We start from the raw sequence: 19,932 nt of genomic DNA, 5'->3' as shown, positions 1-19,932 counted from the left end.
AACGCGCTTTCAATAATAATAATAACAATAATAATTTCACACTGTTCCTTATGGTCTCCTAATGGGGTATGTAACATTAGTTGGGCTGAAAATGGCCTGGTTGATATTTTATTGGCCCTTATGCATCACTGTGTTTTGGCCCTATTTGTAACAAGAGCTTTTCTTCCAAATATGGTATGGTCATGAATATTTAGATGAGCTGCGCACTGGTTGGTTGAGCCTTATCCGCGTACACACGCGTAGATACGCGCGCTGATTGGTTGAGCAAATCCCCAATACACACACATTAGAGATGCGACAGAATCTCATATTCCAGAAATTGCAATGTTTCGTTACCAAATTCACTTCTGAGACTTTTTTATGCAAGAAATCAACTATATAAAGCTCAAATATGGGCCGTTTTACGAAAATGGATGGCTAATTGCAAATTTGGTTAAACAGTGTGTCGGAGTTCAGCGGCCGGTGCTGCCTGTGCTGCTGCCTCGCCGTCCGGCCTGCCTTCCTCCACAGACCCCGGCCTGCAGCCCACAGCACCTCATACCCCCGCAAAGTCACCGTTTGGGCTAATGGACTAGCTACCAAACGCCGCTGCCCTGACAGAGCTCTAGGGCCTGCAACTCCTCTCTTCCTGCTAGCTAAATGGCTCGTTGTGTGATGGTGAGAGCGCGGTCAGCGAGCTTGTTACACCAGCAATCTCTTACCACATGTTACACACATGTCACGCCACTTAGCTATACAACATACCTAAATGTCTTATAAAGCTAACAACGGTGTCCGATTTCAAGTTAATGAATATTTGTGAAATGTAAGGGTTTTGTTAGCTGCGACTGTCCCTTCAATCCTATGTGTACAGATTGTGGCTAGTTAGCTTCAATTTTGGTCGTAATTCGAGTATATCTACAGTTTGAATTTTGTTACGCCACTTATACAACATCTAACTAAATGTTTTATAAAGCTAACAACGGTGTCCGATTTCAAGTTAATGAATATTTGTGAACTGTAAGGGTTTCGTTAGCTGCAACTATCCCTTCAATCCTATGTGTACAGATTGCGGCTAACCCAAATACTTATGTCATGCAATAAAATGCACATTAATTATTTAAAAATCATACAATGTGATTTTCTGGATTTTGTTTTAGATTCATCTCACAGCTGAAGTGTACCTATGATAAAAAATTACAGAACTCTACATGCTTTGTAAGTATGAAAACCTGCAAAATCGGCAGTGTATCAAATACTTGTTCTCCCCACTGTGTGTTTGTGTGTGTGTGTGTGTGTATATATATATATATATATTTTTTTTTTAAAGCAATGATTCACCTAAATATTTGCTGTTTAAATGGTACCACTGACAGCAAAACAGACCGGAAGCAGAAAATACGTTATGAACTTCTTCGCAACTAACATGTGACGTGCATTCTTTTTAGAAAACAATTAGTTTTTAGAAAGGTCTCATGATATATTGTGTATTATTCAACTTTTGTTTTTGTTTTGAGTTTATCTCCCATCCTGGAATGCTTTGTCGACTAACCAGCAGCGCTGGGGAGCTTATTCCCCAGAGTCCTTATGTTTTCTCGCCTTGCAGATTTCCTTGGATTGGGGTGGCACCTAAATCGTGGTTGCAGCTGCTACCGTGGTCCTGCTCAACACCCTGTTACACCCTGCACTGCTACTAATATTATTTCTAGTCATAGTTCTATTATCTTTATTGTTACCATAATTACCACTGTTCATCATACCAACTGCTATAATTATTATGAATCATATTTCTCTATATCTGTACTGTCTCTGTGTTCCAACCACAATCCAGTCAGGGTCTGTCCGAGGTTTATGCCTGTAAAAAGGACATTGTTCTTCGCTACTGTTGCACCAAATGCTTGCTTGTCGTCTGCTAGTTTGTTTTAAATACTTGAAGGCTATATGTCACTGTTCTTTTTTGTAATGTTAATAGTTTGTTTTTTTTATTTATTTATTTATTACTTGAAAACCTACATGCCACTTTGTTTTTTTTGTAATGTTCAAATGTTTATAATAAAAGGAGTGTATGTTGAAGTACATAGGATTTATTGTTTTGGTTGTACGTACAGACAGACAGACAGACAGACACACACACCAGTGTTGTCCAGATAGGCAGCTTCATGGTCAGCAATCTCTGGCAGCATGTCTTTGGCCTTCCCCAGTCTCAGATGATTCTCACCTGACACGGTTACAGAACGCACACACACCTTAGCTCGCTGCATGGCCACCTAGGACACAGAATAAAACAGAATTAACCTCTTAAGTGTTTCATTTTACTAAAGACCCTACGTACAGTATATGATCTCATATAATCCATGGCCAGTATTTACTAGCATTGTGTAAATTTCAAATTTTTTGTACACATGATTCCACATTAGCTTTGACCAATTAAAAATAATCTTCCTGGATAAATTGTCCACAGTGCTTGTGGGTGTGTTACCTTAAGTAGCATGGAGATCATGGTGATCATAGCATCCAGGTAGTCCTGTGTTTGTCCCTGAGTCTTCAGCAGTGTGGAACGATGCAGCAGAAGCTTTAATTCCTAAAACCAAAGCATATAGAGAGATATTAGTATACATACATGCATACAGACAAATAAATTATCCTGGCCCTCTTTTAAAATCCATACACTCAGGTTTTAATTGTTCAAAACATGAATGTAAAGTTATGCATGATAAAAATAAAACCAGAATCTAGAAACTCTAGAAAATCTAGTCATGGCCTTGAATAATGGCAGAAACATTTTTTGCAGAACATGATGTTGTCACAATAGACACAATTGACCTTTTGGGTATAAAATGTCATAACTTCATAATTTTATCCTACACTTTTTGGTAAAATGTCATAATTAGTTCATGCATTCTTGAGTGGTTTTCATTATGTGGATTTATGGCCAAAAATTTGTTTAGTGAGGTCACAGTGACCTTGACCTTCGGCCACCAAAATGTAATCAGTTCATCCTTGAGTCCAAGTGGACGATTATGCCAAATTTGAAGAAATTCCATCAAGGCGTTTATAGAAGAAGAAGAAAATCATTATTTAGAGGGAAATTAAATGTTTTCTAGGATATCACGTTTACAAGAATGGGACAGCACAATCCAATCAGTTTATTCTTGAGTCCAAGTGGACCTTTGTGCCAAATTTGAAGAAATATCACGTTCACGAGAATGGGAGGGACCGAAAGACAGTCAACCCAAAAAGCCGAGGCAAAAAAAAACTGATACGTCAAAATTCTGACGGGATACATTTAGTATATTAGATTTGGCAAATGTGGGCTTACTATTTTTTATTAATATCTTATAATTTGGGTTTACCATTAGACTTCTTATTTTTATCATGGCCAAGTTTTTATCTTTTTATATATTTTTTTCTTGCCAGAAATGGGCTTCCATAAGTATGTCTACAAGTATGATTGTTGAGTGAAAAAAGTGAGTGACCAAAATAAATCATTTTCAGTCACAACACCCCTAAAATATCGATATTCCAGGAATTCCATGACCAGAGGAAATAATGTAAAACTGATGAAATGCAATATCTACGGCCTCTTAAAGGAGAACTCCGGGCAATTTTTACGTTAATCTTGATCGCTATACCTATGTGACTACTGTCCATAGCAAAATAAAAACGAGCCGAATCGGTGGTAGGTTGGCACAAAGGCACTCTTTATCTTATGCCCCCAAAACTGCCGTTTTAGCAAAGTGGGAGCTCTCGGCATTAGCTGCAGCAGCTCCGTGTTGCTACCACCGGTTCGGCTCGTTTTTACTTGCATAGGTATAGCGATCAAGATTAACGTAAAAGTTCTCCTTTAAGAACAAGATACCTGAAAATGTTTGACTCCTATTAACCCATACAAAAACACACATGCTCTTGCCTTTTGTGCAGCTGATGAGTCCTGTGCCAGTGTGTCGCTGTCATACATGGACTCCAGGGCCTTAAGTGCACACTCCGGCCGGCCCAGCTGCTGCTGCAGGGTGGCCAGGGAGAGCCGAGCCTCCAGGTGCTGCGGAGCCATCTCCACCACCTTAGTGTAGCTCTCTGCTGCTGCCTCCATGTGGCCCAGCGCCTTTAGACACTCTGCATGTTAGAAAAGATGAAGGTGTGTACATAACAGTGTTTTCATTTCCTCTAATCAGAACCAAATGTCTGGCCACATTAAGTGTTAACTTCCTTGAAGGCGGGTATTCTGTTGAAGTTTAAAAATATTGGATCTGCCCAGAGTCACTCTGGATCTGCCATAACCAATCGTTTGGTCGTGACGTTGGCTTAGCATCAATAGCGTTCGTCTTAGCCAACGCTTTCACCACTAACGGAGCGAGCTGGAAAATCTAACTTTTCCCAAACCCCGTGGCGAGGAGGGCCACAACATCATGGCCACCAACAACTCAAACTAGCGCACGACCTCAATGTCATTGTTCTCAGCCACTCCCTCTGTTCGCTGATTGGACCGGTAAAAATTTGACCAGAGAAAACCCTTGGATATACCGCAAACCCAGACAGAGTACTGAAGGAAAAATGAAAATTGAGCGGAAGTACGTAGGAGGGCGGAGCCAGGCTACCTTTTTGATGGATGATTCCGGAAATACACTTCTCTTCTACCAAAAACGTTTAACTCTTTTGGTAGAGGTAGAGGTGTACAGCCGTAGACACGGCATCCATCCTTTTCTCTGCTTCTCTTTATAGTGGTCGGATTAATCTACGAACCCTTGTGGCTGGCTCAGGTTTACCTTGAACCAGCTCTTAGTTATGCTGTTATAGTACTAAACTGCCAGGGGACTTTATTTGACACAGAGTTCCACTCTCCTCTCTCTTTCCATCTATGTGCATTCATGTCCCAGTAATGCTAGTTACTAACTTAGCTCTAGGAAGCTTATTCCCCGGAATCCTTATGTTTCCTCACCTCAGAGTTTTCCTTGGATTGGGATGGCACCTAAATCATGATTGCAGCTGCGGCCATGGTCCTGCTTGATGCACCGCTACACCCTACTACGCACTGCTATGCCCTGAACTGCTACAACTATTATTTCTAGTCATAGTTCTATTATCTTATTTTTACTATAATTGCCACTGTTCATCATACCAACTTCTATAATTATTATGAATCATATTTCTCTATGTCTATATATCTGTGTCCTAACCGGTTGTGGCAGATAGCTGCCCACCAATAGCCTGGGTCTGTCCGAGGTTTCTGCCTAAAAGGAAGTTTTTCCTCACCACTCGAGGTTTCTGCCTAAAACAAAGTTTTTCCTCGCCACTGTTTCACTAAATGCTTCCTTTTGGGGGAAGTGTGGTCTAGCCCTACTCTACTAAATGCTACTCTGTAAAATGTCTCATGATAACTCTTGTTATGATTTTATACTATAAATAAAATTGAACAGAATTGAACTCTCAAATCTGTCTGGGCAGGATTATGGTAAGTATTAACATTCTCTAATCAGCGGCTTTTTTTTTCAAATTTCAGTCAACCACTGCCATGGCGCCCAGAAGTTTAAAGTCTTTATCCTCTTAATAAAAAAGGAAAGAAATATGCACAAAAGCTGCAGTATCACAAAAAGTGAGAACAAAGTTTGTTTGAATATTAAAGCACCCTGCATTAGGGCTGGGCAATATATCGATATTGTATCGATATCGTGATAGGAGACTAGATATCGTCTTAGATTTTGGATATCGTAATATCGTGATATGACACAAATGTCTTTTACTGGTTTTAAAGGCTGTTTACAGTAAAGTGATGAACTTTTCTGAACTTACCAGACTGTTCTAGCTGTTCTATTATTTGCCTTTTCCCCACTGAGACATTATATCCACATTACTGATGATTATTTATCTAAAATCTAAGTGTGAAGATATTTTGTTAAAGCACCAATTGTCAACCCTAGAATATCGACACAATATCGATAGAGGTATTTGGTCAAGAATATCGTGATATCCGATTTTCTCCCTATCGCTCAGCTCTACCCTGCATGTTTACTCAATCTTCAATTTAAGATACTAGTGGCCCGTTCAAAACATGCCTGTTTGGAATGGGCTGATTGCTTGGCCTCCTGTATTGCTGCTTGTAGCTTTCTCCAAAACCATTGTACTCCAAAATAACTTCCAGAGGGACCCCAAAGCACTTAATATGCAACTAACTGTATACTACTGCCTTACTGTGTACTTGTACTTCAGAGGAAAACATTGTATATGTAGTTCTATTCCTATCTTTATTCAAGAGTGCGTTCTTTCAATTTGAAAGCATTTTTCATTAATTTCACGTTTAGATTTTGTCATCATTTTGCTCAAAATCTTGCTCTCACACTAAACTTTTTGTTTGGACCCAGAAATGTTATTGCTTGGACAGATATCCTGCTCTCAGCTTAAGCCCTTCTCCTCGCACTCAGGATGCTTCTGTGTGCTTAGAAATCTTCTCTTGGATTTCTCCTGCACTGCATTTTTTTGTGTTACAACCCTGTCAAAATCCCCCAACCAATAGAATGCCAGGTGTAGAGTTGACCAATGAAATAACCCCTGCCCCGTTGAGGGTGAGTTCAATTTAGGGAGATTTAGCTAATTTCAGACATGTTAGAGCCAATAGTAAAACCTAAACCGTAGGACTTCCGGGTATTATATAATTTCTGGAGGATTTTATTTAGGGGATAAAAAAAATACAACGCTGCCATCGATCACTCAGACTGAGACCCCCACCACAAGCTCCCCCGAGATTTATGATCGCAACCTTCCTCGCCTACAGAACAAAAGAACTGGTACCGAACACCGCATGGAGAAAGAAAGAGGTAAATCTCAATGAGAAGAGTTTACTTTGACCACGACTACCGTGCTGAAATTATGGGTGGAAAAAAGAATACACCCTGCAGAGAAGACTGCTAGAGTCAATCCAGAGTTTAATGGTTACAATTATGAAGTTATTACCGGTATTTATTCAGGGTTTTTACTGCATAGAGAAAGATTAGGCGCCCCCTAAAGAGGTTTTAGCCAGCACCAGAGGAATATCACAAGCGCCAAAATGTCTGATTTTCAGCTACCAACGTTTGCAGAGTCAGACTGTACCGGTACCACTGTACCATGCTGCTCTGGGGACCGGTGGCGCAGCGAGAAACCGCTGCTGACGGACGCAGAGCTCTCCACCCGCTGGAGCTCCAACTGCTGTGTGTGCAGTCTATAAGTATTAAATTGAGACAGTTTCATAACCTGTAAAATTAAAAACGTCTCGTATGCCGCGGTAAATACTTTCTCCCGTGTTTTAGTACAGTTCATTTTAACAACTGGTGCGAGCCATATGGGAGTAGCCTACACATGAAACTGCATTGCCCTGACTCCCTGAACGTCCCAGACGTCGTCTCGCGCCGCCTCTCTGCTGAGGCCCGTTCACGTAACAGCATCAGTTAAACTTTATTTCACACTATGATGGTTACATTTGCAACAATCTGCGGTTCACATGCATGCCGAACTATAGGGGCAGTCTGTTACCCTACATCACAGACAATTTATTCATCAATATTTCAAAACAGAAAACATTACACTTCATAATGGTTTGTATTCATAACACTATTGTATTATTGTACAAATTAGCTACAACAGTAATAGCAGTTACCTTATGTAAGTTACTCCTACATTTTTCAACTGAGGAGCAAAACATGCTCCTTGGGAAAAACATACGGTTATGCCTGTTGTTAAGTTAGTCAGATGCGAAAGCCCCCTTCCCTTACTGCATTATACCATACATACATTTAAAATGTTGAATTTTAAATTTATGAAATGTATGAAAAAGACACTACAAATAGTCACCAATGAAAACTCACACAAGACTCTACCTTAAAGGAACACGCCGACTTATTGGGAATTTAGCTTATTCACCGTAACCCCCAGAGTAAGACAAGTCGATACATACCCTTCTCATCTCCGTGTGTGCTGTAACGCTGCCTGACGGTTCCAGCATTAGCTTAGCCCAGCACAGATCCTGCAGGTAACTGGTTCCAACTAGCCTACTGCACCAAATTGTGACAAAAGTGACAAAATAACGCCAACATGTTCCTATTTACATGTTCCCAGTTTGTTTACAGTTAGAAGACTGCTGTGTCTCATGTTACTTTGTTTTTTGTACACGCTGTGACTCTATAAATCACAACATGTAAATAGGAACATGTTGGCGTTATTTTGTCACTTATTCGGAGCAGTAGGATTGCTGGAACCATTCACCTGATGTTCTGTGCTGGCCTGATGCCGCTGGAGCCGTCAGACAGCATTACAGCACACACGGAGATGAGATGGGTATGTATCGATTCGTCTAACTCTGGGGGTTACGGTGAATAAGCTAAATTCCCAATAAGTCGGCGTGTTCCTTTAAAAAGTTCAAAAGTTATGAAAGGGGGCATGGACTGAGTAAGTGGGTGTGGTCATATTATAGGGGGCGGCTCAGTATCACATTGAGTTTCATGTAAATCGGATGATGTTTGTCATATAAGGCAGATTTCCTGTTGCCAGCGGGGGGTGCTATGACAAAAAGTGAATTTTGGCCTGTAGGTGTCCTCAGCCTTGGACCCTTGTCAATCATGAGAAATTTCGGGTAGATACGACAACGTACACTCAAGTTACAACAACTTCTTTGATCATTGCTAAACATTCAAAATGGCCACCACGCCACGCCCACACCGTCTGACGAAAAGTTTTTTTTTTTAATAACTTTCCATGTTTAAGGTGTTGAGATGATACAGACCAAGTTTGAAGTCCATCGGATGAAATCTCTAGGAGGAGTTCGTTAAAGTATAGCAACTTGACTTTTAGGCCTACTTCCTGTTGCCACTAGGGGGCGCTATGACTTTAAGTAAATATCGGCCTTTAATTGTCCTCAGGGTTGGAATCTTATGAATCCTGAAAAGTTTCGAGCCAGTTGGACAATGTACACTCGAGTTACATCCACTTCCTGTTTCGGCGGCGAAACGCACAAAATGGCTGCCCCGCCACGGCCACGCCCTATTACAAAAAGTTTTTCTTTTAACAACTTTTTCACATCTTTCACTTCTTAAGATGACACAGACCAAATTTGAAGTTGATCGGATGAACGTTAAACGCACTGCAGGGACTACATTTTTTAAGGTTTGTAGGGGGCGCTAGCGAGCCATTTTTGGACGCCTATTCCCCAAACCCTTAAAATACGTAATATGATATATAACGAATATGTTAAGCCCCCTCAAAAAGGCAATTCATTTGCAGAAAATAATAATTCCTTCAGTTTCAATAGGGCCTTCGCCACTTGGGCCCTAAATATGTTTATTTTTGCACTGGATGACTCCAAATATATAGAAAAGTAGACGTGTTGCTCGTTCGGCATGCCGCTCTGAGGATTTGTACCAAATTTGGCAAAGATCGGCTATTAGTGGGTGCTATAATCAACGTATAAGAGTTTTACCCTGTTAATCAATGTTAATGGGATATTTGCAATGGGAATATATCACAAACCTTGCAGCTCACACTTCTCAATATTTACTGATGTTTATCTCCTAGCGTTAAGTTTTGGTTTTCGCTTTCATGTGCTCCCCTGGTGTTCTACAATAAACAAACTTCTTAACCCACCTGACAAAGTTTCTACAACCTTCACAGTAGACAAATGTAACTCTTTTCTCCCACTTTTTCAATCCAAAATCAACACCATTCATAGGCGCGGATACCGTGCAATTAAACATTGCAGTTGGTGCTACGTGGAGAATCTGTCATAGTGTGATTGGTTATGTCGGTGGCATTGATTCTTAATTTCCCACGAAGTTGATCGCGGTTACGTGTCAGTTAAACTTCTCATCTCCAATCCTACCTGTATTTGTGAGAAGTGCCGCTGTCCTGAGTTGAAAGCCTACTTTACGGCTTTATTATCGAGTTAATAGGTGCGTGTGTTCGTGTCGGCCGTTGTCCATTTCCTAAGGTTTTGAAATGCAAACAACTTTTGACAATTTGCACAAAACAGTGTAATCGGCGCCTATTACACCATTTACAACAACCTGACCACCTCCCCTGCTTTTTCAACCACAACACCTGCCTACCCCCCTCCACCCTCTCAGTCACTCTCTCATTTCTCTCTGCTGTCCCCTGTGGTCAGGGGGGGTTAAGAAGTTTGTTTATAGTAGAGAATTGTTAAAGGTAGTCTGTATATGCATGGAGATGAACGGTTAACCACTAGTTTGTTTTTTTCCCCCCATGTGGGTGTGTGTGTCTCTCTCTCGGTGTGTCTGATCACCTGTCTCGCTCTAGACACAGCTGAGAAGTCAAGAGAGCCAACAGCAGCATAAACCTGGATTTTTTATTTTGAAATTCATTTTATTTTGTATCCGCCGTGGCCTTACTTGTATGTGATTACCTACCTGGCTTGCCACATTTGCTTTACTTGCGTAGACGCTGAAACAATTGCTGCAGCACGCGCAGCCGGCAACAAAACAACATGCTGGAGAGGCCAAGAGCCAGGTCGTTCATCTAACTTGTGTTTGGGGTAGACAGCAATCAGTTTTAGGCAGGTGATCAGTTTTTGGCATGACACAGGTAGCCGGTGAACCGCAATCAATGAGCCTTGTAGCGATGTAGTAACTTCCCACCCCCTGCTGCAGATATCCAGAATTATAGATAGATTTAAATAAATTAAACTTTTGATTTCTGTTGGTCCCACCTGCATGTCGGAGCCAGACGACAGCTAGGTTGTACTTCTCGGATATGACGAGGGCAGATAGCAGAGTCAGAGCAGACATGTACTCGCCCTTCTCCAGATAGGCTTCACCTACATCCAGGTACAAGTCACCAATCTCCTCTGGATTCTGCTCCATCAGCGATGACACTAGTCCCTGTGAGGGGGGTGGGTACAGAGTGATGTAGACAGATGTTTATAGCCATTTTTAGTTTCCAAAAAGTTAAAACTGATCATCAATCAATATTTTTTAGCTTAAGTTAGATTTCATCAATGATGTATCTGTTTAACTAGGAAAATCATGCAAGTTCTGTTTACCTCCAGGGGCATGTAGACATGCAGGTGTATGAGGCAGACAATTAGCTTGGCCTTCAGGTCCACTGGGACACTGTCTGGTACCTGTACATCATTAATTCCACCTGCAGACACACACATACAGACATCCTTAATCAGCATTACAATGCACAAAAAATAACAACAATGCACTTGTTCAGACCTGGCATTAACATGCGTCTTGGATGATCCGTTCACAAGTGGACAGCTCTAAGTACAGGTGCACCCAAGATGCATTAAGGATGCACTGAGATCCGATCACTCAGACCACATTTGTTTATTCCTTAAATCAGATAAAGTAAACATTTTAGATAGTTTTAATATTCATGTGGACATCGATAACGAGAAGATTAGTATTGCATTTACCTAACTATTAGATCTGATTGGCTTGAGTCAGTCTTCATAAACCCACTCACTGTTTTAACCACACCCTAGACCATAGGTCACTAACAGGCGGACCGCGGTCCAGATCCAGACCTAGAAGCCGTTCCATCCGGACCCGGACCAAAACAAAAGATGATGAATTAAAACCTGATGGGCGCTTCTATTTTAATATGCGCAGCTTTTGTATTCTTTACGGTAGTGGTTTAGTGGATGAGGAAACGCACAGACCAATTGCATGTGAGTTAAGCCATCCCACATGATACCACTCAGCCAATGAAGTCTTCGCATTCCGGGGGGTAAACATTGGGACTCTACAGTGCAGACAGATGAGAGAGTTAGAGGCAAGTTACACAGGAAAAGAAAGTTGGATTAAAAAGATAGCGATACATGTAGAAATCAAAAAGGAGTGAAAACAGACAAATGAGACGGAGAAAGGGAGAGGTACAGACGAGTGTGCCGGAGAAAGTTGAGGAAAATACGAGTGAGACGGATAAAGGGAGCGAAACAGACGAATGAGACGGAGCAAGGGAGCAAAACAGACGAGTGAGACGGAGAAAGGGAGAGATAGATGAGTGAGATGGAGAAAGGGGGAGATAGATGAGTCAGCTGTTTATGAAATGTTATAAAGTCGTAATTATACACAAGTCGTCTGCTCTGATCTCAGCCGCTCTCTCTCTCCCATCTGAGGCTGAATAAGTGGAACATGAAAACCGCGGGTCTCCTGAAATATGACAGTTACAGTTTATCAGAAAATAGGTCGGGAACCCTGACTTTGATGAATTGACTGTTTATCAGACCCCAGATGAGACAAGAAGCCAACATTAGCAAACGCTGCGGTGACTGTCCCTCTGCCTCTGACGTCCGGCTGCAAGAGATGCTGTAGACACGCTGTATTAACGTTACTGTTTAAAACGCTTTCCAGGGTAGTGGGGATGCATAGTCTACCGCTCCAAACCAACATTAAAACCGTAGTAAGCGTTTAGTTTTGTTGCTAAACTGTGTGTAAAATGAGTGGTGACGTTAAATTATCTGTGTGATGTTTATGTTTTCAGGTAACGTTACTGTTGATGTTCAAACAGGCCTGCGTGTGTGTTTTGAGAAATATCTTTATACTGCAAGACTATATTTATTATATTAAGTTGGATATTAGATGTAAAAAGAAGGAAATGGTTCTAACATTGTACTTTAGATGTGTGCATTTCCCACACCAGGAGTAATTTAGTTCTATTTTATAGTGATCCATTAGGCTATCTGTTCAAAAAATGTTTTATGTTCTGTGCAAAATGTTCTATTAAAGAAAAGACAGAAAATAAATATTTGTGTGTGCTGTAAAGTGGTTGGAAAAAATGAAATCTGAATCGGCTAAAATCGGTATCAGCTGGCCTAACTCAAAGAAAATCAGAAATTGGCCTAGAAAGTTGTAATCGGTGCATGTCTATTATTTTCTCTTAAATGCAGCCCTAGTTTTATTTAGTTAATGAGAGAACAATATACATATATACAGTACATATATGTTCAGTTCTATGTTACATGACAATAAATATTTTCAAGTTTTTGAATTGTACTGAATTACTGAGTTATTGATTACATTCAGATGTTGATACAACTACTAGACTACTTAAATATATAGAACACTAAATTGTTAGACATTATGATCTTCCGGACCTTTGCTTCAAAACATTTTCTCTAACTGGATCTTTTTAAAATTTAGTTGAATACCCCTGCCCTAGACCATGTTCTAGAATAATACTGTAGCTGAATTTAAAGAATTTATTCCGTCTGCATTTAATTCAATGCCATGCCTTAAAGTTCCCATGGCATGAAAATTTCACTTTATGAGTTTTTTTTAACATTAATATGCATTCCCAGCCTGCCTATGGTCCCCCAGTGGCTAGAAATGGCGATATGTGTAAACCAAGCACTGGGTATCCGGCTCTGCCTTTGAGAAAATGAAAGCTCATATGGGCTGAGCTGGAATCTTGCTCCTTGCTCCTTATGAAGTCATAAGGAGCAAGGTTACCTCCCCTTTCTCTGCTTTGCCCACCCAGAGAATTTGGCCTGCCCATGAGAAAGAGAGACATCATGGCTTTCAAACAAGCAAAGTGGCAGTTGCTCAAGGCCACACCGCCACCCTCCACCTTGCCCCCCCTCTCTCCTCCTCAATAGCTACAGACAAAGAAATGGCACATACTAAGGAAAGCTCATTGTGGGACTGGCTCTAGTGGCTGTAATTCTGCATCAAGGCTGAATTTCGGGAAAGAGACTTCAGATACAGTATTAGGAGACCACTAAGGTCTACATAAAAGCATCCAAAGAGCACCATGTCACGGGACCTATAATATAGCAAAGGACTTCTATGTTAACTTTAGTCCCTTCCAAATCATCTTGTAGACAGTGCTGCAGGCTCACTGTGAATGTTACTTGACTCTTCTAAAATAAAATAAAAAGAAGTTAGCTCCATGGTATAACTCCCAAACCTAGAAATTAAAACAAACCTCACGTAAACTTGAATGTCAATGGCATTCCACCAATCTGTAGGAATCTTGTTTAGTCTGGCAATACAGTGTTAAAACGTATAAGAAGGCACTGTGAAATGCCAGAGCAGCCAATAACTCATTAATAGAGGAAATAAGAACAACCTAGGTTTCTTTTCAGCCCTGTTGACAGGTTGACAGAGTCACAGCTCCAATGAGCCATGTATTCCTATGACTCTTAGTAGTGACGACTTCATGAGCTTCTCTTCTATTAATAATAACTAGAAAATGCATTTCCTGCAGAAAATGCGTGGGAATGCTCAATAGCTGAATTGCTAAAGCTAAACTAGATGAATAGCTTAAATCCGTAAGAAGAAGTTGAAGTAGTGAGAGTAGTTGAAAAAGTGGAAATAGTTTTAATAAGTATGAATTTCATTAAAAAGTTAAAAGTTGACACTAAACTGAATTGTTGGCTTTAAAAGTTGAAAAATGACAAAATATGTAGAACATTGTGAGGTCTCAGTATATGTTCTAACTGATAATGACTCACATATGCAGAAATATGAAACAAATTGTATGAAAAAGCCCAAATGCATTGCACCACACTGCTGAAAAAGTGTCAGGGATGGAAGCTAAACTGCATTACCTAAATAAGTGAAGAGCTAAACTACATTGTTAGAAAAGCTGGAAGCTGAACTGTAATACTGTCAAAGATGAAAGTTGAAATGAATTGCCTGAAAAGGCTGAAAGAAGAAATACTTTATCAGACATATACACCGAATAGAACGAAAAAGCATCAATCTAGCCAAGATGAGATGTGAAATATATTGTGTGAAAAGAATGTGGCTGAACAAGAGGAAATAGAGGAAAGAGAGAAGGAGAAGAGGGAGAAGAGAGGAGAAAAGGGCCAAAGAGAAGGAGAGAAGATGACAAATGCTGTGAGAAACAGATGAAAATGCAGAAATCTGTAGTATAGACCTTTTTCACGGCAGACATGTTGACATGTCATAGCAGGAAAAGCACAGGTGTATTCAAAACCATTAATGATGGCTGCATTCCACTTAGTAGAGGCCCTGGTATTAAACCATTAATGATTGGCTGCATTCCACTTAGGAGAGGCCCTGGTATTAAACCATTAATGATGGCTGCATTCCACTTAGGAGAGGCCCTGGTATCGTGCACGCTGACTCACTGAAATAACTTACTGGGACACTTGATGAGAATTGAGCCATCATTAAGGTTATCAATTTCAGCTGTGCTTTTCCTACTATGACAAGTCAACATGTCTGCTGTGAGAAAGGTCCATTCAAGTTGACCGTCTGTGAAAGTGTTGTCATGGCTACTTGTAAACATGCTTTGATGTCTGTGATGAGATCTCTTTGATCAGTTAACGATTGCAGCTGCTCTTAATAATGTCTCCTGTGGCACGCTGCAGCTATTCAGAGACACTGAGAGCGAGCTCTCAAATAAAGGCTCAGACTGCCAGAACGATAACTGTTATCAGTCAAATGACGTCATCCTGAGCACCAGAAGGCCTTTGTGAACGTAACGGTATAACATTTATATAGATAAACTTAAACATGTGGGCATATTAGCGATTTTAAGAAGTGGTTTTCTCTGTCTTTCGCTCAGAAATATGGAGAATGTTAAACAGGGCAGTCAATGGAGGAAGGTGTGGAACTCGTCATTTGGAAGCTCACTAAGCCAAAAGTAAAAGGCATATCACAAAACTGAGCACATTGCCTGAAGGTAGACAAAAATACCTACGTTTTGAAACTGTGTATGACAAGTAGATATTGTGGGTAGGTATTGGGCGTGAAAGCAATTTATAGAGAAGGAACTAACTACTGTGCTCTAGCTGTGACATAATCCTCTCTAGCCAGCGCAATACACACTGTTTAATCAATAACATTTCCTGAAATGATCACTAAACAGCTTTTTCACAAAAACTGTAAAAGATATCAAAACACTGAGCACAGTAGGTGAAAGAATGTAGGATGAGATACATTTTGAAGCAGAAGAGGATTTGAAGGATTTGAAGCATGCTCTCATTGACTTCAATGTTTAAATAAAAGTGTTAAAAGCTTAATATTTTAAAAAGTATAAATAGTAGAAAAAAAGTTGAAGAAGTCCCATCATTAGCTGAAAGAGCTGAACATTTTAAAAGTTGAATGGTTTTAATAGCTGAACGTATGCAGAAGTTACGGAAAGCCAAAAAACGTATGGAAGAGGGAATAAAACGTTTATAAAGAACCAAATAATAGTTGGAATGCTGCTGAATCAGCATTCCCACTAATAATAATAATGAATTGAATTTATATAGCTCTTCAAACATTAGAAACAGCTGTAAGACATGACATATTGACGTATTTAGACTGCTTCTCTCGAGTCAACTTTAAAGATTTCTTCATCTAAGACATCTTACCATCTAACTGTCTCTTAGACCCCATCCCAACTAGGATGATTGATCTAGGGTAGTGTACAAAAAACAACGTAACATAAGACACAGCCATCTTCTAACCACAAACAAATCGGGGCAAAGCAAATCACTCCACCCAAGTAGCAGAGCTTCACCTTCTGAGAATATAGTTCCCGGTTTGTTTATGGTTAGAAGATGGCTGTGTCTCATGTTACAATGTTTTTTGTACACGCTATGAATCAAATCACAACATAGGAACATGTTGCCATTATTTTGTCACTTATTCGGAGCAGTAGGATTTCTGGAACCATTTACCTGCATGTTCTGTGCTGGCCTGCTGCCGCTGGAGCCGTCAGACAGCCTTACAGCACGCACGGAGATGAGAAGGGTATGTATCGACTTGTCTAACTCTGGGGTTTACGGTGAATAAGCTAAATTCCCAATAAGTCAGCGTGTTCCTTTAAAGAAAACACAGGTTTAAAGCAACACTATGTAACTTTTAGCCCTACAGGTCGTCTCATTGGAACTACAACTCGCGTTGGGTAGCGCAAGTTGTAGTTCCTGTAGACAACTTGTAGGGGGACGTAATAAATAATGGGTTTATTGTTATTATTTGTTAGCCTGTATCCCTTGTATTATGTTGAAAAAAAATGGGTTGATGGGTCAAAATGACCCGTACAGTGTAAATACACTCAAAACTAACTTTTTTTCCTCATCACAAACATTTTTTCCCCCAAAACTGTTTTTACCAATTATTTAGTGAAAATATTTCAGGTATACACTTGCATATTCAATGCCTAGCTAGATTTGGCATCCTAGGATGCCCATATTTTGATGCCATACTTGGCAGGCTTGTTGGGCATGTACTGTCAGAAGGGACAGCGCCCCCTGAATGGAGCAAGGTGTTCATCTACAGTGACATGGGGACCAGGATTGTACAAGACAGGTAAAATGTTGACCCATTTATCCCATATATCTCTGATCTCAGCTAGTTTGTCTCTTTCATGTCCACCAGCTCTGGTGTTGTGGAACACCCAAGATTTCGTATGAATTGACTCCAAAGACATTGTTGCTAGAAATATTGGCCTTCCACTCTCGTCATTCCACAGACTGGCAGTTGCTTCTCCCTTTGACTTGTACACTCCAGCTAATACTATTCAATTAAATTTTATTCATAGTATCAAATCATAACAAGAGTTATCTCGGGAGACTTTACAGATAGAGTAGGTCTAGACCACACTCTATAAATTCCAAAACCCCAACAATTACAGTAATTCCCCCAAGAGCAAGCATTATCAGTGGCTGTTGCGACAGTGGCGAGGAAAAACTCTCTTTTAGGAAGAAACCTCGGCAGACCCAGACTCTTGGTAGGCGTGTCTGACGGGGCTGGTTGGGGGCGTGATGAACAGTGGCAAATAATAGTCACATTAGAGATAATGGAACAGTGACTTTGAGGTAGTCATGGAAGTTCATGTCATAGCAGGGCACATCCTGTCATACTGAGTAGTGTAGTCTCCTATACCGGATCCTGACTACTCTGTGCGTATGAACATCACAGCAGGGTGTTACGTAGCACTGCAGAGCATGGGTGGATGCGGCGGACGCAGCAGGACTAGGATTTCAATGTATGCATGCAAGTCAATCTGAACCAGTGGCTTCCATTTCTCTTGAAATACACACCTCCCCTGCAAATTGGTCATGTCCACTATGATACTCTCTATTGGTTGGGATGTGAAGAGATGAAATGGTGATTGAATATCATCAACTAGTGTGGCAGAAAATCTTGTGGGGCTTGGAGTCATTTTGATGACAGTCTGTCTTGGCGTCAGTGTGGTGATGTTGACCTTTTTATGTTACCATCTTTAGCTGTCCATGTTGAGGATGATTGCTGCCCATTGTTTTCAGCTAATGTATACTACACCAGACTGGTCCCCTGAATCCTCTTCATCATAGGAAAATTCACAATCCGGATTGTCAATAGCATTGTTCTCGGTCTCTGAAAGATCCTCTGACTCTGAAACCTCTTCCTATCACTATTACCATCAAAAATCTGTGCTAAAACTTCTTCAGTTGCAAACCTTACATTACAACAGAGAAGAGGACAAGCATGAGAAAGCTCCTCCTTTACACACACACACACACACACACACACACACACACACACACACACACACACACACACACACACACACACACACACACACACACACACACACACACACACACACACACACACACACACACACACACACACACACACACACACACACACACACACACACACACTGTTCTAAATGGGTGTTAAAAGTCTCTGGGTCAAAATGACCCGCAACATCATCTTTGTATACAAACTCTGAACAGACATTCCACTACACATCAGTGTGTCCAGATTTTATGAACAAGTTCATGACCCTAAATGAGGAAATGTCATACAATTTCATGAAGAAAAAGATAGGTTAATCAGTATTTTGGTCAACACAAAAACGCAAATGGGTCAAATTGACCCTTAACATAATACGAGGGATATACAGTCCCCTCCAAAAGTATTGGAACGGCAAGGCAAATTCCTTTGTTTTTGTATACACACACACATTTTAGTTTAAACAGCTGTACACTACTAACCCTGTATGGATGTGATATGGGGAAAAGGTAACCGTAAGGTCAAAGAAACGGGAAACATTTGCATACTGAATTACATTTTTCCAAAGAGTTACTCACTGTTCTCTTCCGCTGCCATTTCCTCTACAGTCTTTGACTTGCACTCTTCATTTTTCTTTTCTTGTTCTGCAGTAGTCTTCTCTGCCACTTTCTCTTCTTGTCTTGGTACTGCAAACTCTGAATTGGATTCAACTGTGACCAAAACTATACCTGCAAACTGGACCAACACCTAGAAAAACACACACAGAAAGTATATCAGGTCAATTCACCTGTGATGCCCATCAGTAGGGATGCACCGATCCGATACGGATAACGGGCCAGTACTGACTCAAACAGCTGGATCATGCTTTAGTGAAAATAGGGCCCATCTTTTTAATTCTATGTTGTCGGAGTACACATACACATGGCACATTAGGCGTCAGCAGCACGCCAGAAGCCGGTAGACCACATACTGTAGCTGAGGGAGCTAAAAACAAACATGTCAAATAGTTGGAGAATTGATCAATAATTAACAATTCAGTAAATGTACACTACCGGTCAAAAGTTTGGGGTCACTTAGAAATTTCCATTCCACTCCATTATAGACAAAATACCAGCTGACTCAGTTGCATTGTTTTTTTTAACCAGGGCAGCAGTTTTCAAATTACATTATGTGTTTACATAATTGCAAAAGGGTTTCCAGGACACCACTCATGTTCAGTTTTGTTGTTTTATGATTTTTGAACACAAACAGAAATATAAAACTGTGAATTGAGTATTCTAAAATTCTAAAAGGGTGAGGATGGCCAGCTCCACACCACAGTACGAAGGCAACAGACAAAAACACAATGCCAACATATTTGTAATATCTGTGACACAGACCAAGACTTTGAAAAGCAAACAGGCCAAAATCTTGTCAGACTGATTTTTACATAGAGGTTATAAAACAAAAGCTGTCTAGGATGCTTACAAAAAGGCCCAGGTTACCTTTAGATCTGAGCTCTTTA

At 40.5% G+C, this 19,932-nt stretch overlaps 1 protein-coding gene across 1 annotated transcript in view; it reads right to left on the bottom strand.

Annotated features, from left to right (window-relative positions):
* Nucleotides 1-19,932, bottom strand: part of gtf3c3 (general transcription factor IIIC, polypeptide 3) — a 47,959-nt gene that overhangs the window by 7,223 nt on the left and 20,804 nt on the right. Inside the window, exons 8-13 of the mRNA XM_028571866.1 lie at nucleotides 19,007-19,175; nucleotides 10,997-11,097; nucleotides 10,664-10,835; nucleotides 3,890-4,092; nucleotides 2,459-2,560; nucleotides 2,114-2,246 (exon numbers count right to left, since the gene is read on the bottom strand). Coding sequence (XP_028427667.1) covers nucleotides 2,114-2,246; nucleotides 2,459-2,560; nucleotides 3,890-4,092; nucleotides 10,664-10,835; nucleotides 10,997-11,097; nucleotides 19,007-19,175 — 880 coding nt within the window. The remainder of the gene's footprint in view (nucleotides 1-2,113; nucleotides 2,247-2,458; nucleotides 2,561-3,889; nucleotides 4,093-10,663; nucleotides 10,836-10,996; nucleotides 11,098-19,006; nucleotides 19,176-19,932) is intronic.

Source organism: Perca flavescens, chromosome 24 (assembly GCF_004354835.1).
Source record: "Perca flavescens isolate YP-PL-M2 chromosome 24, PFLA_1.0, whole genome shotgun sequence".
Lineage (NCBI taxonomy): Eukaryota > Metazoa > Chordata > Actinopteri > Perciformes > Percidae > Perca > Perca flavescens.
This window is presented reverse-complemented; position numbering and strand designations above follow the sequence as displayed.